Source organism: Hyalella azteca, unplaced genomic scaffold, assembly GCF_000764305.2.
Source record: "Hyalella azteca isolate HAZT.00-mixed unplaced genomic scaffold, Hazt_2.0.2 contig4675, whole genome shotgun sequence".
In the NCBI taxonomy this organism is placed as follows: Eukaryota; Metazoa; Arthropoda; class Malacostraca; order Amphipoda; family Hyalellidae; genus Hyalella; species Hyalella azteca.
Genome location: NW_025934886.1, coordinates 316,136 through 341,122, shown reverse-complemented (window position 1 = coordinate 341,122; position 24,987 = coordinate 316,136). Strand labels below are relative to the sequence as shown.

The following is a 24,987-nucleotide window of genomic DNA, read 5'->3' as shown; positions in this document are numbered from 1 at the left end:
ATATATTGCAAATGATGACAATAATAGTTATAATGAAGAAGATAATGACACTTATTGTGAGTGAAACGCTGAGCTGGCTAAAGTGTGTAGCCTTTTGTTGCTATGTGTTAAGTATTAATTATACTGAGAATACAAATATTAGAGATAACAAATATAATGATCAAAGTACGTGACGACATTATTATTGTAAATTAAAGTTATTTTTACTAGTGAGTGATATGATAGCACACTACATGTCACTTGTACGGTAGACCGAGGAAGAGATCAGCACGCTGCGCACGGTGCTCGCCTCTAAAGTGAACCACGCGCACGAGCTCAAGAGACGTCTCGGCATCACCGTCTGGAAGGAACTCAGTGATGACATCAACCAGTCCTTCAAGACCGTCAGGGAGAGCCAGCCGTGAGTTACTTTATTACTGTACTATTACTTTATTCTATTACTTGACATCAACCAGTCCTTCAAGACCGTCAGGGAGAGCCAGCCGTGAGTTATTTTATTACTGTACTATTACTTTATTCTATTACTTTATTGTGAAACTCAGTGATGACATCAACCAGTCCTTCAAGACCGTCAGGGAGAGCCAGCCGTGAGTTACTTTATTACTCTACTCATACTTTATTCTATTACTTTATTGTGAAACTCAGTGATGACATCAACCAGTCCTTCAAGACCGTCAGGGAGAGCCAGCCGTGAGTTACTTTATTACTCTACTCATACTTTATTCTATTACTTTATTGTGAAACTCAGTTATGACATAAACCTGTCCTTCAAGACCGTCAGGGAGAGCCAGCCGTGAGTTACTTTATTACTGTACTTTTACTATTACTTTATTCTATTACTTTATTGTTGCTGCACCATAAAGTGCTGTTACCTTATTGTACGTATATATACCCTACCAGTCCCCGAAGACCGTGATGGAGAGTCAACCGTGAGTTACTTCATTACTGTACTGTTAGTGTATGGTTATTGCAAAATTAAAGTGCCGTTACTGCCTTATTGTAAGTATATATACTTTACCAGTCCCTGAAGACCGTGATGGAGAGCCAGTCGTGAGTTACTGTACCATTACTGTGCTATTAGTATTACTGCACCATTAGCGTACAATTACTGTGCTACTGCTGTGCTATTACTATACCATTACTGTGCCGTCCCTACACCATTACTGCCCAAGTGCTCGCATGCAGTGCTTTTCCATTAAACTTATCAGTTTTTATAAAATAGCTTATATTTCCGATGTCTTACCAGTCGGCGACCAAATTCAATTTGAATTTAATAATTTGAATTCAATGAAATTATAGATCTAGTGTATAGATAGACTCTATTTAAAGATACATAATTATCTCTTGCTCGGGACTTAACCCAGGACTCTCGCGACTTACTCGTAAAATGAAGCCAAAAATCAATAGTTTTTAATCGGTAGTTTTTTTGTTGGAAAGAAAATTTTAAGGTGCGCGAAATTAACAGGCTAGAGACGGAATGCTTTTTTGTGTGTGAGTGAAATTTTATATTGTATATTTTGAGAGCCGAGAGACAGACCCTTTACTTCATCGTGATAATGGTTACGTATTTGAGTGACACGAGAAGGACGTTTTTATTTCTAAAATTCGTTATGCATTTTAAATATGGAGAGACAGATTATTTAATCATCAATGTTACAACGTAGTATTTGTCTCATTAGGTATGTTATGTACTGACGAATGCACCGTGCGTGTGAAGCCTTGTGTCTGTCACGCCTCGACACGTGACACGGGCGCTCGATACGTGTGACGTCACGGTTATATTTACACTCAGCTCATCAGCTGCTCCGTGAATTAACTTATTATTGTGAAATTAATGCAATGTTAATAATTATTGATTACCCCCTTTGTCTACTTACAATAATTACTACTAAGTCTGCTTCCGATTATTTTCGTTGCGGGCTTTAACATTTTCGGTTGTGATTTCTTCTAATTTACAATGCAAGTTAGGACATCAAAAGAGCCCGCAAATCTTCTCTCGTTTATTTTAAGGTACATTGAAAAAATTCTTCATGAATAATTATATCATCATATGTAAGTTTTTTTCGTGGTGTTCCTCTCATTTTTGTTTATTTTTTTCCTCCGAATGGCTATTTGGTAATTGAATTTTTTATTCAATTTTTTGTCGCCCTATATCAAGGCTTGATGTCGGGATTCATTCTGTGAGAGCCCTTATAGCCTTTATATAAAGGGTATATATAGGACTCTATTAGAGCCCTATATCTACCTTTTAATCACAAAACTCTCAAAATAGCCTTTAATTACAAATGTACGCTGTGATGCTGCGGGTGTTGCTGCTAATTTACTGTCTATGTCTGTCTGCCTCACGGTAACTGAGAATTCGATAAAAAGCTTGACGGAAATTGATTTTTTTTATAATTTTGAAGCTGGCTTAGCTGCACACTACGGAATTACGAACTGGCATTACGAACTAACTCTACTTCGTATATAACCCCATCCTGTTTCCGAACTAACTCGTGTTAAGAACTTATTCGTCTTACGAACTAATCCTTCTCACGAATTCAACGCGTATAAACTAACGCCTATGTAATATTAATGACAAATGCGTGTCCCTGTTGCCCCAATATAAGCAGACATTTTTTATTCGAAAGTTAACTTTGGTTTTCACCCCGCTGGGATCTTTCAAACTTCGAAGTATGAATAATACCATTCACTGTGTTGAATTGAAATTAATAATTATATATAATTGAAGTGATTGTTCTTCCATTGTGTTGAAATCCTCAACCTGTGATTTAGGTTCAAAAAATAGTATTGTGTTTAAGCACTGAAACGATTGCGTCATTATTATGTTTATAGTAGTTACCGCTCTGGCGAGTGTGATTGTTCACAGAAAACCCCCATAACAGAAAACGTCGATTTTAAATTCGATCAGTAACTGGTGTAAACTTGCACCTTTAGTTAAACATTAAGTTCATATTGTCAAGAATAGTTTAGTGCAGTTTTTTTATCAGGGAAATTTCTCAAGCCGTCAGCGTTTAACGTCCACTGAATTAACACGTTTCTATTTTCCATTCTGGAAGTGGGTCACGAAATCCAGAGCTGTGCGTCGCTCAGCTGGGCCGTGCAGCGCCTTTATTTTCCGAACACTTGTCAGTATTGTGATGCGCACTACTAGTTGGAATCGCATGCGTGTGAATTGTCGCTGGAATTGTATGCGTTGGAATCACCATTAGAATTGCCGTTAAAATCGCCGTTAGAATCACAGACCGTCATTCGTTGGAATCGCCGTTAGAATCGTATGTGTTGGTATCGCCGCTTGGAATCCCAGCTTAGAATCGTATGCGTTGGAATCGCAATTTGTTCGCACCGACTGCGGTGTGGATGCTCCAGGGTCAAAATTTGTCCCCACTCCGCCGACTAGGGGATTTTTATTATAGGATTTAGAGCGCATTGTAATTTCAGAGCTCAAATTATTTGTCAGCCGCAGAGACTGGCTCATTTGCGGCCGAGGAATATTTTAGAGGAATATTTAGAGTGCTGTTTGTCAGCTGTCAGGCCTGTGAAGAGGAGGAATATTTAAGCGTCTGCTATTGATTATATACCTGCACCCATGCAGGTATAAAGAGTGGAACATATTATCCGTATAGAAACTCCATTTCTTACTTACATGCTGATACGCCCTTTTACCGGGCTAACTGGTCCAAGAAGACCCACATAGGGGAAAAAGTGCATCACCATTTGGACTGTCACACTCTGAGTGTGACCTAATGTTTGCTACGCACTTATTATCAAATTTAAGAAAGTATTTCCGACATTTATATAACATTTTCTTAATGTCCAGTGTAGTGGTCTAACCATCGGCATAATACATTTCTTAATCATCGTTAATGGTTTCATTTGCTAGGGGAACCTCTACTTTTGCCAGTATCTGTGGCATTAATATGTATTATATATAATACTAATTTAGATATAAATTAGAAGTCATTGTGAACTAACGTTATTACATTTCTTCCATGCTGCCTCCCTGGAACACTTCGGTATTTATCTTTTGATTTTTTTGTTCTGAATTATTACTTTACGTATTACGATTATTACTTTACGTATTTGCGTAATACGATTACTTTACGTATTATTATTACGATGTGTTTGTCCTATTGTTCATATGCCACTTACTCTTATCTTTACTGCATGCGTTATCTTGTGCTGCATTTTACTGTCGACTCCTTACTTCTTGCCTGTTGTTATCTCAATAATTTTATTCTTGCTCCGTCGTGTGTCTGTTCTCGGTATCCTTGTATGCTAATTGTCATCCTCTGCTATTACTGCCTGTCGCCGCCAAATTTCGAGTTGTCTCAACCATTATACAACCATTCCACTCACCCTACAACCATTCCACTCACCCTACAACCATCTCACTCACCCTACAACCATCCCTCTCACCCTACAACCATCCCACTCACCCTACAACCATCTCACTCACCCTACAACCATCCCTCTCACCCTACAACCATTCCACTCACCCTACAACCATTCCACTCACCCTACAACCATCCCACTCACCCCCCCCCCCCGCTGGGTGTGCCTGGAGCCCCCGCAGCTTCCAGTTCCTGTACGGCCGCCTGCCTGCCCTGCCTGCCTCTGCCTCCTTCACTGCTGACCTCGTGCAGGCTGGCAGGTTGGCATGTGGCATGTGGCGTGACATGGTGGCGTGTGGCATGTGGCGTGACATCTATGCCGCTGTGGCATTTTAATATTGCGGTTGAATTTATTTATTTAATATTGCGGTTGAATTTCTCAGACAGGCAGAGCCTGTCTGAGAAATTCAACCGCGTTAGGCCGTCTGGTCTCGACGTTGCGTTCAGCGACCGCTCCACCAGACTCTTGAATTATTACATTTTCTTTTACGCGCATTTGGGTGAATTCAAGCGACGTGCGTGACGCTCTTATTGTGTCTTTAGTGTTTTGGACGTAGCAGTCCCAGGCCTTAGTATCCCTAGCAGGGATACTAAGGGATAATTACGGGAAACGTAGTAATCCCTTAGCATCCCTATCTCTTCCCCCTAGCAGCCCCAGGCTTCCTCAACCTCGACACGCACACTTTTCATTTGTCTGTATTAAGATTGCGTGTTGATGACAATCTCTGTCTGGTATGGCTATCGTGTAATGTGTGGATGTACTTAATTCACTTGTACACCAATCATCTTCCTCTGAGCTGCATTCATCATCGCCGGGGTCGTGACGGTAAATTTTTTCTATTTTGAATAATTTTTTCGTCGTTTCCCGTAGGAACAAACTTGATAGAAAATTCCGTCTTTCACGTGGCCATTTGAAAGTAGACTTACCCTCTCTCTTCTCCTCTCTTCTCTCTTCCCCCTCTTCTCTTCTCCCTCTCTCTTCTCTCTTCCCCTCTCTCACTCCTCTCTTCCCCCTCTTCTCTCTTCCCCCTCTTCTCTTCTCTCTTCTCCCTCTCTCTTCTCCCTCTCTCTTCTTCCTCTCTCTTCTCTCTTCCTCCTCTTCTCTCTTCTCCCTCTCTCACTCCTCTCTTCCCCCTCTTCTCCTCTCTTCCCCCTCTTCTCCTCTCTTCCCCCTCTTCTCTTCTCTCTTCTCCTATCTCTTCTCTCTTTCCCTCTTCCTTCCCATTCCTACTCCTCTTTTCTCCCCATCCATGTTCTCCTCCCTCCACTTCTGCCCCCTCCTCTCCTCCTACTCCCTCACTTCTTCCTCCCCTCTCTTGCCCTCGCTCCAATTCCTACTCATCCTCTCCCCAGCCCCCTCCCCCTCACCCCTCCCCCTCCACACTCCCCCAGATCCCTAAAGGGGATGCCATCGTCGCTGCGCCGGCATCCCCTCAAGCTCCCCTAACCCCCCTCCCCTCCAGTGGGCGCTGCTGCCATCATCACACTAAACTGCCATCATCACCTCTAACACAGCACCATTAGCTCTATCATCCTAGACTCATACCATTAACTCTATACCATTAATGGCTGATACTATCAGCTCTATAACCATCGACAGGTTCTACGTCTACGTCATCCTAACCATTACCAAGTTAACCATCACCATCATAACCATCATCTTTCTAACCTTCATCATCATCATCCCAACCATTGACCCCTGAAATCTTGTCCGACTGAATTAATTGCTTTCGATTTACTGATTTAGTCAAGTTTGCTCGTTCACTGAAATTCCATTAGACCAGCAAATTACCAGCAAATTTTGAAAATTCATCATTTGTGTAGATAAACTTTTAATTTATCCAGGCAAACGTCTCACTAATGAATGTTTTCGTTCCGCCTAGACGTTGTAAAAGTGAACAAAGTATATACCTATTATACTTTTAAGTTTGAATTTAAAAAGTTTATAGTTGAAGTTAACATTTCTACCCCTCCCATCTCCTGCCTCAGTTGTGACCTTTACAAACATCGTTGTTTAGTCTTTATTTCGTGTCTTTTTTCTAGCACTCGTGCCAATTTTTTATGCGTCTGTTAATTAGATTTGCGCGAAATAAATTAGAAATTTACGAAACCTTGTTAGTAATGGTGGCGTTTGAATTTAGATTTGTTAAAAGAGGCCGTTGCCTCATAAAAGTAGTTGATGCTATCTTGTCACAGCGATTAGAAACGTTGTTAATCGTGCTGAATTAAAACGCTGTTAGTCATGCTGATTAGAAACGCTGTTAGTCATGCTGATTTGAAACGCTGTTAGTCATGCTGATTTGAAACGCTGTTATATTCATGCTGATTAGAAACGCTGTTAGTCATGCTGATTGAAAACGCTGTTAGTTATATGCTGAATTGAACGCTGTTGGTCATGTTGACTAGAAACGCTGTGACTCGTGCTAATTTGCAACACTCTCATTCCAATTGAAATGGCTGACTAAAACCTAAAAAAAAAACACTTTTGCACGTAACATTGGTACGTCATTTTACGGGACTAAACTGGGTTGGGATCACCCACATAACGGCAACAGTGCATCGATATTTGAGCAATGTGTCACTCATTCCTCTGAGTGGTGCTACAGCTCAAGCCTATAACAAACGACCAGTGCAAATTCACCTGCATTTAGGGCAGAGGCAATCGTGTAGCGTTGAATTTTCTGTTCATACAAGAGCTGGTAATAATACCTGTCTCTTATACACATCTAGATGTGTATAAGAGACAGCCCATGTAGCGCGTGTGCCCCCATGTAGCGCGTGTGCCCCCATGTAGCGCGTGTGCCCCCATGTAGCGCGTGTGCCCCCATGTAGCGCGTGTGCCCCCATGTCGCGCGTGTGCCCCCATGTCGCGCGTGTGCCCCCATGTCGCGCGTGTGCCCCCATGTCGCGCGTGTGCCCATTGTAGCGCGTGCGTAGCTTCTCTCTCGTAGAGAGCGCTGAATCGATTCTCTGTATGGCTCTGCCGTTGTCTCGGCGCTGGCGTGAAAAGCGCACCCGGCTCCTCTGAAAATTCGGGGCCGTATTATCAAAGTAGATCAAGTTCATAAGTCTATCTACCAACTACTGTACGGGGGCCGTATTATCGAATTCAGCGCCGTACTCGTGTTTGCCGAACCTGTAAATTTATCGTTATATCAATTCAAATCATGACAATAAATCATTCCACAATCCTAAAATTGAGTAAGTTGTACAGGCCACATAAATTGAACTGCTCGACTGAACGAGTTCCCGATGAATGTTATAAAATTGTTGATCGTCTCAATTGGTTTTTGATTTCGTAGTTTGCCGTCTTATTCATTGCTTTCAATTTACCTCGGTGCAAATTGTTTCAATTAAGATGTTTTCATTCTTTGCTAGTAGTTAATCATTTTATTCATAATATTCTCTGACAGATATGTTGATGGCATTCCATGTCGACTCTCTTTGAACAAGGGGGTGTGAGGGGTTCAAAAGTCTTTAAAAATTGGGATTTAAAGCTTCATTTGGGATTTAAAGCTGCATTAAGTTGGTTACTCGTTGATTTATCTTTTAATTAAGCGAAGTCGTTCGCACTACCAGCAAACTCGGATACACGTTTCTGGAGACATCGGTTTGACAAGCTAACCGTATTTTATAACCGTGATGAGCTAACCTTGAGATAACCGTATTTGATGACATGAATATAGGCGTAGGATTTATCAATCATTTATCCGGATCCTATATTCTGAGGTTGTCTTCTATCTTCAGAAGACTCAGCCCCAATAATAAAAATCTTCGTCGGGTGTACGAAATGATAAAAATATCAATCTGTCACTCTGAAAAAAAAACGTATCATGCTGATTTCGCGAATTTCAGAAAGTCGAGGAAACATTTCGCGATACTGACAGTACATTAATAATAGCGTTGGGTCTAAAAAAAAAATATGAATCTCTTGACACAACAAGTAAATAGCAAAAAAATGGTTACCATACAAGCCTGACGTTTGCGTTATTAGATTACCTTTACACACACACTCACATTACCACCTCAATTTTAGTGGGTGGAAGGATGTCACTAGTTTTGCCGCTAGAAGGGATGCCACTATAGGTTTTTTCTGCCGCGTAGGTGTATGTGTTCTCATAAAGTGCACGTCCTGTTAATTTAATTGAGCAGGCAAGTCGTGCCTGCTCTGTGTGGACATCGCTTGAGCTCACGAGTATACGAAGAGATATGAATGGGTCATATTGTCCAAATAGTGACACTTTCTTACCCACAGCACAAGCAGAGAGCGGACGTGGCAGTTTCTTACCCAGTCAGGATGACCCACACAATTATTTGAAAAGCGTATTGCTATGTCACTCTTAATATGAAACTGTATGCCGCGAGTGTTACAGTATTTATATTAATCAAATTAACCAATATTTATGAGAGAGTGAACATTATGCTACTTCAAATGTGGTAATGAAGCTAATAAGCTTGGGCGGCTCTGTCCGATTGATAATAAGGATTATATTGTTTCCGAATTGCTTTACTTATAGTAGCTTACGAGGATATTATAATATAATAGCCTCGCTCCCCAGGCTACTCTCGTGGCAGCCAGGGGGCTGAGACCGAGAGGAGACACACAAGAAAAATTTCGACGTATTGTCCAAATAGTTATATACATTTTCTGCACCTAGCACTGTTGCGCCTTTGTACCGGGACAAATTGGTTCCGGATGACTCGTGCATGGGCGGAAAGTGCATCGCTATTCGGACAAAGTTTCGCTCGTTTCTCTGAGTGGATGCGAGCGCCTGCTTGTGTAAGTTAGCTTAGAGCTGCTCGATACAAGAGAGAGCGCCGCCCCCTCTTTAAGGGGGCAAAAGGGAGCGCCGACCCCTCTCTCTGAGGGGCACCGCCCCCCCCCCCCGTTGAGGCTAAAGCGCCTGAGCGTTCATGTCTGCGTGTCTAGTCTTAACGAGCATCTGTTATCCGAGACCTAGCACTAGAAATTATAATTTGTATGTACTATTCTTGAAAAAATCTCGGTTTGAAGCATGTACGGATTCGTTATTAGTTAAATGTTTGTGAGCAATTCGGGTAATAAAGTTGGTCCGTCCGTTGGGAGGCAAAGCGACCGGCGGGGGTCGCTGGACCCCGTCAGTGTTCTTCCAGCAGCCGGCCGATGGTGACCTGTGATCGATCAGCTCTGTGACTGCATCCTTAATTCTTTTTACATATAAATAATATATCCATATATTAATGTATGCATCCTGCAATAAATAACTTCTAGTCAGTAATATAGGGGAAAAATTGTGTTTGTTGAAGCGCCGGTTGTGTGTTTGTAATTCGTTGTAGCCACCGAAATTCTTGCTTCATAACCGACACCATGGACAAGGCTTCAGACATGTGAGTAATTCTAGCAGTGATACAAATATAGGGAAGGGTTATTCTTTTTCAAATTTAGATTAAGTTGCCGTGGCCTTACTGAAAAAAAGAGTATCACGTTGTCTACTTATTCCTTTTAGAAGAATCTGTTTATTCCACTTAAAATAAACTGTTTTTTCCACTTAAAAGAATCCGTTTATTCCACTTGAAAGAATCCGTTTATTCCACTTGAAAGAATCCGTTTATTCCACTTGAAAGACTCCGTTAATTATACTTGAAGAATCTGTTTATTCTACTTAAAAGACTCCGTTAATTCTACTTGGAAGAATCTGTTTATTCCACTTAAAAGAAACTGTTTATTCCACTTAAAAGAAACTGTTTATTCCACTTGAAAGAAACTGTTTATTCCACTTAAAAGAAACTGCTTATTCCACTTAAAATAAACTGTTTATTCCACTTAAAAGAAACTGTTTATTCCACTTAAAAGAACCCGTTAATTCTGCTGAAAGAAACTGTTTTTTCCACTTGAAAGAATCCGTTTGTTCCACTCAAAAGAAACTGTTTATCCACTTAAAAGAAACTGTTTATTCTACTTGAAAGAATCCGTTTATTCCACTTGAAAGTATCCGTTTATTCCACTTAAAAGAACCCGTTAATTCTACTTAAAAGAAACTGTTTATTCCACTTTAAAGAAGTTGTTTATTCCACTTAGAAGAATCCGTTTATTCCACTTAAAAGAATCTGTTTATTCCACTTAAAATAAACTGTTTATTCCCCCTGGAAAAAGCTCTGAGATTTTAAAAAGAAATATCTTTTGTATATGACTGTTGACTTAAAATCTTATAAAATCTTTGTAGTTGCACACTTTCTACATTTTTGAATTAGCATTTAAAACGTATTTCAGTGCTTAGAGATTTTTTATAAATCAATGCTTGTTGGGAGTAACTAGTAGAAAAAGTAAGCAAAATAACCATGAATATGACTGCAAAATCGTATCCTGCATGAAACAAAAGTTTCGAAAAACTCGTGACTATAGTGTTTTTTTTGTCCTATATTTTAAGTTATAATTGCTTGAGTGGAAGTTAATTTAAAATATAATGCATATAGACTTTACACCGCAATCTCATCGTCGCATCTTCGAGACGTTCTGAGCTGTGTGTCTTGAGTCGTCACTATTTTATCGTAAATAATTGCTATTATATTATAAATTATATCAATTATCGAACAATTGCCTCGGTAGCTGTCGTTTTTCAGGCAACGTCCTAAGGAAATCTGAGCTGCTGTCGAAAATAATGTGGAAGGAAGATAATTAAATGTTAGGGTTATTCACCGTGGACTTTTGTTCATTGTGATCTTTAACAATTTAATATTTATATAACGGAGCTTTATGAATATCAGTTGACTTTATGATCTAATATTTTACTTCAAATTTTATCCTTTAATAACTATATTTTACACAAAAAAAACTTTCCGATCCGTCTTTCAAGATCCGTCTTTCCGGTAACTTTGAGTATTGCGCCATCTCACGCTGTCTCCTAAAATTACCCACAAAAGGCAAAAAGTGCTTCTATTTGGACTCACTTTACTGATGCGTTTCCAGCTGCTGCCTCATTGCAGTCAGAATGCAAGCCTCCAGCCTATCAATTCTATTGGACTTTACCGCTTCTTCGAGGAGCAATCGGAGAAAGATGCGCTGGACACACATCCTCTTACACTAGCACGCACAATAGTGAATGGGTCTTATTGCCCGAATAAAGGTCATATTGCCCGAACACTTTTTTTGCTCACGGCATTAGTTGAGAGCGGACTTGGCGCTGATGGTCCCATTTGTTAATTTATACTAGGTTAGCATGATCCACAGGAGGGCAAAAATTGCATCGATATTGGACAATTTCCCTCTCATTTCTCCGAGTCTCTGACGTCTCTCAATTGCATCATTGAAGGCGTACGCTGCACCCAATAAACGCCTTCGCAACTCACTTGAACAACCGTGTGTTGTGGACAGTTTTTTGTGCCTTCAATGTTACTGCAGTTACTCGCATCATGTCCAACGAAGTAGATGCAGCAGTAGGTTAATTAACCCTCTAGCGTTCTGCTGTACTCAAATCATGTGGCGCCTTTCAAAAAATAGCGTTTTTTTGCTCATGTATGAAGCTCATTCGTAATTGGCAAAATATATCGTCTGTAATTTCAGGCGGCGCTATAACTAGGTGGACCTATTTGTCGCCTGTAAATTTTTTTGTACTCAATAGATTTCAGCAATGTAATATTGTGCACTCGCAATAAAATTGGAAGCTAACGAGTTAAATTTAATCTTTTCATGAATATCCACAAGATTTTCAGGAGGTTATTTTAGTTCGCTATCAACCCAAGTGCCGTGAGATGATTAATATTTTGATGTTATTTCCAATACTTCATTGCTGTATCTCAATTATTCTAAATATGCGCAAGTTTTTTCAGTGATTGTTTCTTGCGGGTGTGCGCTTTCTGCTTCGGATCATTTAGTGATGACACATTTCACCGTGCAAAAAAACGTCGAGCAACGTCAATAAAAGGTTAATTTCGCTGAAACCACGTTCAATTAACTGACGTTTTTTGGACATCAGATATATATGGTGAAATTATCAACTCTGACTTTCATTCGGCTGTATTTTCTTATTTTAATTAGAAAGAATTTGTATTCAAGGTCAATTCATACATGATACGCTACCTAAAGCAAGGGATTCTAGTGTTGAAGAGAATTTCGCCTTATTGAACACCGCTGAAAAATGCATGCAATTCAAATATTAAAAAAAAAATGCTGGTTTAAAAATTCACAGCTCGCAATATTCGTTGAAATCTTAAAATAAACTAAAAAATATTGTAAAGATGGGACACAATAAATAAATTGTAATCGTGGAATTTACGGCTCTGTGCAATTCATTCGAAGGTTTTACCAAATTGAATTGAACATTTCCTCCGTCCATTTTTTTTTATTTTTTAACCTAACTTCTGAACTTGCTACAATTTTTGAATTTTAGCAGAACCTTTTTTGCAATATCATGTCTTCGATGTTATCTGAGGACTCAGGGCTGACCCTTAGAGACGTTGCTAACTGAGGATTAAGGGCTAATGATTGAGTTTTGGAAAATTAAACGCTGACCCTTAGAGAAGTTGTAAAAAAATTAATGGCTGACCCTTAGATAAGTTGGTATGAGTATTGAGGGCTGACCCTGAGAAGATTTATTAGAGGATTAGTAGCCGAGTTGTTTCTGCAGTTGCCAGGCTCAGTTATTATTACTACTTTTTTTAGTGCCCCCGGCGAAGTCCTCATTCATGAAGCGCGAGAACATCATTTTGTATTGCAAGTCTAAAAAGCTAGATATGGCTGCTGGTCTATAAATTTTTTTGTTTTGATAGAAGCTCGAACTTCTCTGTCGAAGTTTGAAGACATGCCTATTTACTTTCCATGCATGTTGTATTGAAAGTATAGGCGGCTGACACCGCGCAGCTGCGTGCGTGGCTGTGGCTGACACCGCGCAGCTGCCAGCGTGGCTGCGGCTGACACCGCGCAGCTGCCTGCGTGGCTGCGGCTGACACCGCGCAGCTGCCTGCGTGGCTGCGGCTGACACCGCGCAGCTGCCTTGCGTGGCTGCGGCTGACACCGCGCAGCTGCGTGCGTGGCTGCGGCTGACACCGCGCAGCTGCCTGCGTGGCTGCGGCTGACACCACGCAGCTGCCTGCGTGGCTGCGGCTGACACTCGTGCCCCGGGCTGACCTGAGCGCTTGCCTGATCAATACCGGCCTCTCTGCTCCCCTTGTCTGCCCCATTCCTCCCCAACCCAACCCTCTATTCCTCCCCATCTCCCTCTACTTATCCCCATCCCCTTCCTCTACTCCCAATCCCCTTCTACTCTTCCTCACCCCCTTCTACTCCTCATCCCAATTTACCACTTCTACCCATCCCCGCCCTCCACTCTTCCCCATCCCCTACCAATCCTCCCCAAGCCCTTCCACTCTTCCCCATCCCAGTCCTCCACTCGTCCCCATCCCAGTCCTCCACTCCTCTTTCCCGGCAAGTAAGGACGATATCCTTAGAGGAGTATCCTTTTATCCGATATCCTAGGTACGGTGGCTCATCTAATCAAGGTCGGTCTGTTAACTAATCTCTTCTAAAATATCGGCTCACAGAAGTGATTAGTCAGCTCACTACTCAGCCTGTGCTTATCAACTCACGATTGTAATCACAGTTTAATTTAAATCACATCCCGTTTAACTGTTTATGGTTTTGTCCCAGTTGAGTTAGGATAAATTGTATGTCCAGGGTTCATTCAATTGTCGCGACTATGTGCGTGGAAATTAGTGATCGTCATGCACTTGGAAAATAATCGCGGGAATATAGCTGATTTTTCGTGTGGAACACGGCAATCAATCCGCCGTGTATACGCTCAGAGGGGAAAAAAGTGGGTTATTGTCCAAATGGCGATGCGCTTTTTGTGCTTGTGTAAGTCATCCTGACCCAGTTTGACCCGTCATAATGGCGTATTAGAGCACTTTCGCTCGCTGCTCGTACAGTGGGTGAGTAAACTGTATCACAATTTGAATACCATGACCCATCCATTTTCCTGAGTACACTGCAATCGATATGCCTAAATTTAGACGAGGCTGAACGACCTGCGGCTGGAATGGCATTTGTGTTGTAAATTAAAACGCTTCTTTTATATACGTTATTCATACAATATTTACATAAAATATCTCTTGAAATTGCTCTTGTTTGGACGTTTTCTAAGACTATCAACTCAGTCATTGAGTCTCACAATGTTCCCAACTGGGCTGTTTTAACTACAAAAAGGCTTCCGTTAACGGAACAACATTCGTAGCATAAAACATTTCTTGCTCGTCTCAACATTTCGTTGAATTACTCAACATTGAAAACTAAAAATAAACTTGTATCCTTTTAGAAGTTCCGCATCTGTAGCCAGAACCGCCGTCATCTCGTTTCAAGATTGGAGCAGAAATCGATATTTACTGAGCGTGATATTGACACAGCCGCTTGCGGTGCACTCGAGGAAATATCAGTGGAGAATTGAAAAAAGATTTTCTCTTCATCCTCACCGTTTTTCGATACCATCAGCTTTGACACAATATTTCCTAATTTAACATGCCTCGATAAGTTTTTTAACCTCATGTTGTCAACATCATGAAAGGGCACATATTGAAACGATGCTTCGCTAGATGATACTTCATAGTTACCCATAAATTATTGATGAATTTTTTCGAAATCTAAATCTTAATCTCACCAGTAGGGCATTTCTTTTCATATAAATATATCGTCTCGTCGTATAGAGAATGCCCTCTCGAGTTTGTGTTTGCCGCTCTGATCACACATTGGATGGCTGCACTAAGAAAAATTAAAGGGTCATACATTGTCCAAATACTGACACTTGCTTACCCACAATTCCGGTCCCGATTCAAGTCTAGCTATATAAAATTTTAGCCTTAAGATAGAAGATTGCTGCTCGTCATTGTTTTGGTCTTATCAAAAATCGCATTAATGTTAATTCCACTTCACGTTTTATGTCTATCGATTCACTTGAAATCATGGACAGCAAGTTGCTGTTTATTGAGCGGTAACTTCGAAGTTGACTTTGAAAACTTTCAGAAAACTTCGACCCAGTAAAATTATTTAATTCATTTACTGAACTCATGCCACCGAAGTCGCTACCTCATTAAGTCTCTTGTCTCCATTAGAATATCTACTTTAAAAATGAAATTGAATCTGAACTCTAATTATCTATTGCATCTACCGGTTTCTAATATATTAACGCGCTGTAGGAAGCATAGAAAGTTTAATGGCTGCGTTTAAACCATCATAGTTTAAATTCGTTCTATTTTTTGGTAGTCTACACTCGGTTGCAGTAATTTCTTCTGTTACGCAGTACACTGTTACACGAAAAAAAGCTCTCTTAGTACATGTGCATTTTACAGACTCCGCTGCACCTGCATTCATGTAATACACTCGTACCAGATTATTTTACCTTAATGAGAGCAGTTCTCAGGTACCGAAAGCAAAAACTGTGTATCCGAATAGTTTTAATTTTGCACGTTCCAGACGCTGTAGTCTCTATCTACTATCATTATGATTGGAATTTTGTAGATACAGAAAGCTGTAGCTATCTTCGATAACTTCGAGCTGTGTAGTATCTCAATTGTTGTAATTTTGCAGGTATCAAAAGCTATACCTGTGTACCTTGCTTGTGGTACCTTAATGATGGTGGAACCTTAATGATTGTGGTACTCTAATGATTGTTTTACCTCAATGATTGTGGAACCTTAATGATTGTGGACCTCTATGATTGTGGTACCTTAATGATTGTGGTAACTTAATGATTGTGGTACCTTAATGATTGTGGTACCTTAATGATTGTGGTACCTTAATGATTGTGGTACCTTAATGATTGTGGTAACTTAATGATTGTGGTACCTTAATAATTGTGGTACCTTAATGATTGTGGTACCTTAAAAATTGCGGTACCTTAATTATTGCGGTATTACAGGTACCAAAATTGTAATTTACAGGTACCAGAAGACGGCGGGCGCCATCGGGGCGGTGGGCGAGAAGACGTCCTCGCTGTTCGGCGGTATTGGTGCCAAGTTCGGGCAGCTGAAGGAGACGCCGACCTTCAAGAGCTTCGAGGAGCGCGTCGGGGGTGTCTACTCTGCAGCGCGGGTCAGTCACTTCGGGCTGCGGGGTGCCAAGTTTCTGTCCTTCTAAGGCTTATTCTGGCATTCCGGATCCTTATCGGACCGTTAATATCGAAGTTTATTCTGTAATTTGACATTCTGGATATTTTCGGACCGTATTTATTGAAGTTTGTTCTGTAATTTGTCGGTCTGGATACTTTCGGGCTGCAAGGCGGGAATTTCTCTGTCTGAGACCTACCATTGTTACTCTTCGAGCTGCCGGGCACTAAATTTCTATCCTTCAATGGTTATTTTGTAATTCCGGACTCTCATTTTTAGTTTATTTTGAGTTTCCATACCCTTTCGGGGTGTAGAGTGAAGAATTTCTAGCCTTCTAAAGGTCATTCTGTAATTTGACCTCCTGGGCTCTTTCGAGCTGAGTGAAAAAAAAATATTGTCTTCGTCTGTCGTTCAAGTTTTTCTCACTCGAAGTTCAGAAGACTTTCGGGAAGGAGGGTGAAATTTTTTTTTAATTTTTCTTCTTCGACTGTTGCGTTCAGGATACCTGATTTATTCATTGCATCTATTTTTCAACGACTTCATTTCCTTTCATCCGTTGAAGTTTTCTTGATCTGCGGATGCGCATTTTGTGAATTGTTACGCTTCGCGCTCGCTTTAGACAACTTCTATAACTTATTATTTTCTGTTCTGTCTTAGCATATACGAATATTTAAAGTCTTTGTTATATTTCAGATTTATTAATCGTTCAAGAGACATGAGTAATGATTAAAATTTCTAGATTGCATTGATTCCTAGATACGGGTTTTAGTTTAGCTATTAGTCCTTTGAACTTTGCATCGCTTTTACCGTCATTCCGCTATATTTGATATTTTCAGTCTTAGTTCATAATTAAATGCTGATGCTCCCTACGTTACATTAGAAACGATGAGACCCGAACCTGCGTTGTATTCTCTGTACCGAATGATTTTTGTAACTAATCTCAATTATTCTTCAAGCATTACTTGATTAACTTGTCTATGTGAAGGCAGTTTTAACATCTTTTGGAAGTAATCATTACGATGTAATGTAAGCGAACAATAGAAAGAGCAACAAAACATGTCATTAAACGTTCTATCTAAAACATTCAATAAATGTTTGATGCAATAATTGCTAGCGAGTTTTGGTAACGAGTTTTTCTGTGGGTTAAATTTTTTATATGCTCGTCAACTAATGTTGTACACAACATTTTATTGTAGCATCGATGTATTGCATATTAGGTGAGTTTGTAGTCCTAGATGAAGTATCGGATTTTCAATAGCATCTTTACAATTATATTGTAGCATTTTTGACGGGATAAAAATGCGTTAGCTGGCCAGAATGAAAATACTTGAATACGTTTTGGTTTTCTAACTACTCAAATCATTCCTTATTGTGAATTAATTTATTATTTCGGCATGAAGTCAGACGTCTATTTCTTCTCTAAATTATTTGCAAGTGAACCGCGTTACGATAGTGGGGAACCTCGGTATAGGGTGAACCCTTTGATAAATTATTCCAAAATCGCTCGTTTCGCCATTTTTGTAGTAATAAGGCTCTATTAAATTTAAGATCTCGGTCCACATTATCCCCAAAACACGCTTGTATTCCCAAAAACACTCAACAGAAAGTAAGAAAGGCAACAGAAAGTAAGAAAAAAGTTAATATCTTGGTATTTATTTGGAGCTCTAATTCTTTAAACTTCACATGTTCTATTTATTCTATTTATTTGATTTGTGTAGATTTTATTCCGATGCCAACTTTCTATTTTATGCATTCGTTTATTATTAGCGAATTGTACGTCATGTTCGTGGTTTGCTTGGAAATTAAATCGCATCCGAAAATTTATATTTTTCTAATCCTCACGCGACTATTAGAACCTGATCGATATTGAAATTTTTTCTAATTTGTTGCTTCATAAGTAGCATGTAGTTTCATATAAACTTTTCGGACTTATGATACTAGTTATTGAATTAAATGGAAATTTTTGTAGCTTTCTGTTCTGTGAAATGAGCAATTTATTCCTTGTGACGAGTTTATTTGCACAGACGAGTTAATTTAATTACTGAAATTGGGAGTGTGAATTGTGGTGAAAAACTTCATCATTTAGAGCACAATGGCTTCCAACATGTCACTATCATGTCAGGGCACTAGCATGCGGTCAGAGCAATAGTATGTGGCCAGGGCACTAGAACACACTATCAGAGCGCTAGTGTGGGCGAAAGCTACGGTAGTTAGAACTGACCGTGTGCAAATTTCTATCGTTCGAACTTTCCTGATGAGATGCACCAGTTTCCACTTCGTCGTCGGAGTAATCAATTTGTCGAAAATTCTCTACAGATAACATGCGAATCAACAAAATGCATAAAAAACGTTATGAGGTTTCAATCCTACGGATTGAGTGAATATTTCATTGCCTAGCGACGGCAAACATATGCACTTACTTGATGTGCCACGCGACTTGAGGATGGCATTGTAGTTTAAAATATTCGCTATAAACTACAACAGTCATCGCTAAATAAATTTCCGTCGATATTCTTGACATGAATGACGTGTAAATTTTAATTGCACGGCGTGAAGAGCGCAAGCGAAGATAATGGATGTTTATGTTCACTTATACCAAGTCATGAAAACTTTAACGAAAATTATTATCTCGTAGAATTTTTAAAGTTTGAGTTTATCAAAATGATAATGATGCTAACAATCTTTTTATGTAATGATAATATTGCTAATGATCTTTGTACTAATGTTTTCAGTGTAGTCGAAATGACTTTAATGAGCAACACCCAAGATATGAACACAATTTTTGATTGTTTTTGCCGTTAATTTAAATTAATTTCACTCATTACCATTGTCTTGATGTGCATCGCAACTATATTATTAATTATTTATCACTCAGAAAAATGAGTTCGTCCAAGTAACTGTGCACTTTTGGCCCTTTTGTGGGTCATCCTAACCCAGTTCGGACCGGCTAAAGGACGTATCAATGCTACGACCGCTCTTTGCTCGGTCTGTGGGGGAGGGAGGAGAAAGTGTTTCACTATTTGGACAATGTGACCCATTCATTTACACAACAATACTCATGGTTCCTGTATTGTGCAGTCAGTGGCTGAGTGCCATGTCTGCTCTTTGCTGGTGCTGTGTGGGAAAAGTGTGTCATTATTTGGGCAATATAAGCCCCGTTCATTTTTTTGAGTGTTCAAATATCAATACCAACTCATGATGCCTGTATTTTCCCTTTTTTTCGACTCGTGATGCCCATATTTTTCGATTTGCGGTGCCCGTATTTTTTTAATTGTGGTGCCCGTATTTTTCAACTCATGGTGCCCGTATTTTTCGACTCATGGTGCCCGTATTTTTCGCCTCATTAATGCCCGTATTTTTCGCCTCATTAAGCCTGTATTGTGCAGTCGAAGATCCCTGGTGGCAGCGGATCGAACTCGACGCAAGACTTCGAGGAGGCCTTCAAGGAGGCTGAAGGCGAGAAGGCTGCCGCTGAAGCCGCTGCTAACGCCACCGCCCCCGCCCAGGACGGCGTGGGGGGCGTCGACCCCAGCCAACAACAGCAGTCCCTTGGATGGAGGGAGGTGCCCTACAACGCGGGGGTGGACTGAGATGCGTAGGATGATCTGCTTCTGTATAAGATGCAACCCACCGGGCAATCAACGTTGTAATAACAACCTTGAATCAACGTAAATTCAACATCACAACGTTTAATCAACATCATATGCCTGGTGGGCAGTCACTTAAAGTTCTATTGGTTGAAAATATTAGACGTCTTATATTTCCGATTCTGTATTCGGTATAGAATAGTGGAAGTTTATTATTATTATGAGTGGTGCGATGGGAGGTAGAGGACGTCTGGTATCTTCAATACGTTCACGGTTGGAGCTTCCAATATTGGTTTGATTAATAACAGCTCGCGGTTGGGATATTCAGTTTGCATTCGTCTAGGCTATTAGTTATTTCACTTTGCTGCGACGATTTAAGTAATGTCTGGCCCGATTGTTATTGGAGATTTATTCTTCACTGAATATCTTTTTCGTTGTAAACACATACTACCAACAATCCAGAACAAAATAGAAATGTTTGGGTATCCATTTTCTGCACGCAATTTATTTTCAGGCGAGTAATCTTGGATTTTTTCATGTCATTTGTATATGAATTTAATTCAAGAGATTGTTTTTGCTGTCGCCTTTGCTTGGTCCGGAAAAGTCGGCACAAAATTCGCTCTAAAACTCATTTTTACGCCGTAGTGAGCATGAACAAATTAACATGGTGAGTTTCTCCTGAATTCCTCTGTTGTAAATATTCATTATGGTTCTGAGTCGATGTGTTCCGCCAGTCAACGGATGTTCTTTCCATAAGACGAATTTAGCGAATGTTCCTGCCAACAGTTCGATGTTGACAAATGTTCCTGCCAACAGTTCGAGGTTGACGAATGTTCCTGCCAACAGTTCGATGTTGACCAATGTTCCTGCCAACAGTTCGAGGTTGACGAATGTTCCTGCAACAGTTCGAGGTTGACGAATGTTCCTGCAACAGTTCGAGGTTGACGAATGTTCCTGCAACAGTTCGATGTTGACGAATGTTCCTGCAACAGTTCGATGTTGACGAATGTTCCTGCAACAGTTCGATGTTGACGAATGTTCCTGCAACAGTTCGATGTTGACGAATGTTCCTGCAACAGTTCGATGTTGACGAATGTTCCTGCAACAGTTCGATGTTGACGAATGTTCCTGCAACAGTTCGATGTTGCCGAATGTTCCTGCAACAGTTCGATGTTGACGAATGTTCCTGCAACAGTTCGATGTTGCCGAATGTTCCTGCAACAGTTCGATGTTGACGAATGTTTCTGTCAATTGTTCGAGGTTGACGAATGTTCCTGCAACAGTTCGATGTTGACGAATGTTTCTGTCAATTGTTCGAGGTTGTCGAATGTTCCTGCAACAGTTCGATGTTGACGAATGTTTCTGTCAATTGTTCGAGGTTGACGAATGTTCCTGCAACAGTTCGATGTTGACGAATGTTTCTGTCAATTGTTCGAGGTTGACGAATGTTCCTGTAACAGTTCGATGTAGACGAATGTTCCTGCAACAGTTCGAGGTTGAGTGTTCCTGCAACAGTTCGATGTTGACGAATGTTTCTGTCAATTGTTCGAGGTTGACGAATGTTCCTGCAACAGTTCGATGTTGACGAATGTTTCTGTCAATTGTTCGAGGTTGACGAATGTTCCTGTAACAGTTCGATGTAGACGAATGTTCCTGCAACAGTTCGAGGTTGAGTGTTCCTGCAACAGTTCGATGTTGACGAATGTTTCTGTCAATTGTTCGAGGTTGACGAATGTTCCTGCAACAGTTCGAGGTTGACGAATGTTCCTGCCAACAGTTCGATCTTGATGAATGTTCAGCAGTAGGACATAGGCGGGAGCGCGTTCTATAGCGTCAGGAAGCTAGGTCGTCTCACCAAGAGTACTCAAGTAGAAGGTATTTTCTCACTGGTAGCTAGGACTTATTATTTGGGTAGACTATATAATGGATTCACTGTACAATGAATTCACGACATCGTAAATAATATCAATCTCAAATCGCTACCCACATCCGTTCTCGCTTTGAATAGCAAAGTTTAGTCTCCGAGGTCAATAATATTCTAAAAAAAATAAGATTCTAACAAAATATGAATTCAGTCAAGTAGTAACTGGTTGAATATAGTTTGGACAGTTTTCTTCTGCATTGGATACAATTTCAAGCTATAACTGTCGTACTATCAATCGCTTCCTCTCATCCACTTTTGCAAACAGCAGTTTTTCCGAGTTCAGCTGGCACCTACGCTGATCTGTTTTATTTGTGTTCTCGACATCTTTTGTTGTGTTACTCCTTTTTCTCAAGAGATGCTTTGCTTCTTTTAACTTATGTTAATGTACTCTTTTCTATATTGTTTGTTGCATTTGTTTTCTTTTAGATTGCGAAGTAACGAATGCTTGAATTCATAAATTCGAGCCTCTATGCAATCGGACACCCAAAGGTTTTTTTTTCAGTTTATGGATCTGACTTGACGGTTTTCTGTAGCACAGATCTGTAGTGTGCGGCATTTGAAGACCGCGTGTTAAGCATTGATCATTTATTGGTAAAATCCGTTCCTTGTTTCTAAACAAATGATATTTTTGGGGTTTTGTTCTAATTCCAACTTCTCGATAGATCAATCATTTTTATTCCCGAAGAAATTTCTTGGGTCAGTAAACGGCAAAAAATAAAGGACTTTGTATCAAAATTATGTATTTTTTATTCGTTGTGGGTGTAACAGCAGCAGTAGCACTTTGGAAAACACTCTGCATGTTGTGCACGTGTTGGTGTGTTCAATACTTTAATCTTTATTAGTTGATGAAAGAAATATCTTAAGTTCCGTTATCAAGTAGAGGGCCTTATTATTTTAGTGATTGAAGAAAGTTTAGAAAGATATAACTAATAACTATTAATAACTAACATTAATCCTATTGTATCAAGTGTAGTGCAGTGCAAATTGTTATGGTTGAGTGCTGTGCTGTAATGTCTGTATGTTGGCCGAGGTGTGGTAGCGGTGCAAGCTCTCGAGTTCTCAACATTTAAAACGAGTTATTAAAAAATTGTTCTTTTTACCCTTAAATTTATGAACAGAGGTGCATCTTTGAAAATTCCTCGATATTCGATCGAACAATTCAAGAAAAATCGAAATTAATTATTAAAATAATTAATTATTACATTACAAATTAATTACAAATATTCAAATAAAAATAATAATTAAAAAATCTAAATTCTATTACTGGAATATTGGAAAACATTTCATGGTAATTTTTGGCGAATTGGAAGGGTGACCACAACATTTTGGAACTCGTAGGTAATGTTGAGAAAAGCGAGGACAACCGCACCGATGCTGGCGCCTCTTTTACTGCCATCTGTTGTTGTTGCGAGTGTCTCCCTATTTCGTAGGTGTGACTTTCATCGTCTTCTCGGCGTAGGTTGTTGACTTTTTCCTTCATCTGGAATATTCCTTGTTAATATTCCAGAATATTATCTTGCGATGTTCTTCCAATCATTAAAGTATATTTATTTTTGTTCGCCCAAATTTGCGCATATCAAGAAGTTTATGCTCGTTTTTGATTATTTTTTTACCATGATTCTGTTATTATGATAATGATTCTGAATATCATCAAACCTGAAAGATCTGGGACCAGTATTTTGTGTTCTGTCAATTTAATTCGAACGAAGTTTTCGTCTTCCAGCGTCATTATTCATACTCTTGAGGTAGCCTAAAGTTTATGGTTCGCGTATCATCAATAATTACCACGAGAGAAATACCATATATCTCTTATATGGTTTCTCTTATTAGGTACTAACGTCGTCTCGAGACCCAGAGTAAAAAATGCTAATGGTTCTTGTACAGGGGGCCACTAGTGGCGGCCAGTGCAATTTATAGATGCTAACTACTACTATTGATTCTTCTGTCTTCGTGTAAGGGGTTACTGGGACCCTTACGTGTCCAGTAGCGTTTATTATACATGAGGCCAGTAGCACAATTAATGGTGGCGGTCAGTATTTGGTAGGTTATACTTGCGCCACTAATGTACTTATGTTCAAGCGCCTAAAACATGACGATGCCCTGGTATCCCTTCCGTTCTTGCAAAAGGCGTGTGGAGGGAGGTTGCTGGGTCGTTGATCGAATGTTCTAAGATCTGGTTTGAAATGCAATAACTGGTGTTTGTTGGTGAAGCAAGCGTTGCACGAGTTCTTTCAACACCCTCGCTATCAAGATAGCTTTATCTGTAGACAGATATTCACTGTACAGAGCTCTCCTCTGAAAGACCAATAACAAAGCTATGTAGACGCCGACGAAAGCACTCCATCAATGACACTAACAGATGGCATTCACCAGTGCAATAGATTTTTATCATTGCTCTGTTAAAGGTAAGAAGGTCACTCTTCACCACGTGTTTGAAGCTATTTAGCAGCACAGACGAAATGGTCTGCTATCTTCGATGTTCGTTTTGAGGAAAGGAACATTCGCTGAGTTACAAACGGCCATAATGTTGTATGGTTGCTTGTTAATTCTAGCATACGAAAGCTACCTCACCTCAATTTACTGTGTCCGTCTTGGTATCACTTGTATTGTTGGAAGAGTTTCGACTGCATGCTAGCGTAAGGCGTGGAACAACGGGTATCCTAGGGACGGTCGTCGACTTTTGCCCTAAGCTACTGCCACAGCAACTAAACTCTTAGTTGACTATCACGCGTTGCTATCACGACGTACTGTCTTCCTCCACTCTTGTCGAGTCGTATTCAGTTCTCTTAATCTTTAGCTCCGCTCTTGTTCGTATTCTTCTCACGAAGGTTCACGTTGAAGGAGTTAACTGGTCGGCGCCTGTTGAATTAGGCAGGAAATTCCTCGACTATTTTTCCCATTAAACGAGTCCGAGGTTATAAGCGCCAACGTAAACGAAGCAGCTGGGAGGGTTGGCGAGCAGAGATGTTTTCTAATGTGAATATTAAAATATTAACTTGATGTGTCGGGAGTA

The 24,987-nt window shown here is 40.1% G+C and overlaps 1 protein-coding gene and 1 long non-coding RNA gene across 2 annotated transcripts in view; both read left to right on the top strand.

The window, feature by feature from the left end:
* Nucleotides 1-20,011, top strand: part of LOC108673770 (tumor protein D52) — a gene marked incomplete at its 3' end in the record, with an annotated part of 33,285 nt that extends 13,274 nt beyond the window's left edge. Inside the window, exons 3-6 of the mRNA XM_047880136.1 lie at nucleotides 252-400; nucleotides 4,577-4,654; nucleotides 16,299-16,449; nucleotides 19,850-20,011. Of these exons, the coding sequence (XP_047736092.1) occupies nucleotides 252-400; nucleotides 4,577-4,654; nucleotides 16,299-16,449; nucleotides 19,850-20,011 (540 nt within the window). The remainder of the gene's footprint in view (nucleotides 1-251; nucleotides 401-4,576; nucleotides 4,655-16,298; nucleotides 16,450-19,849) is intronic.
* Nucleotides 20,012-20,020: 9 nt separating this feature from the next.
* Nucleotides 20,021-22,709, top strand: LOC108673785. Its single transcript, XR_001930997.2, has 2 exons — nucleotides 20,021-21,545; nucleotides 21,602-22,709. It is a non-coding gene; the product is annotated as an uncharacterized LOC108673785 (long non-coding RNA).
* Nucleotides 22,710-24,987: the final 2,278 nt, after the last annotated feature.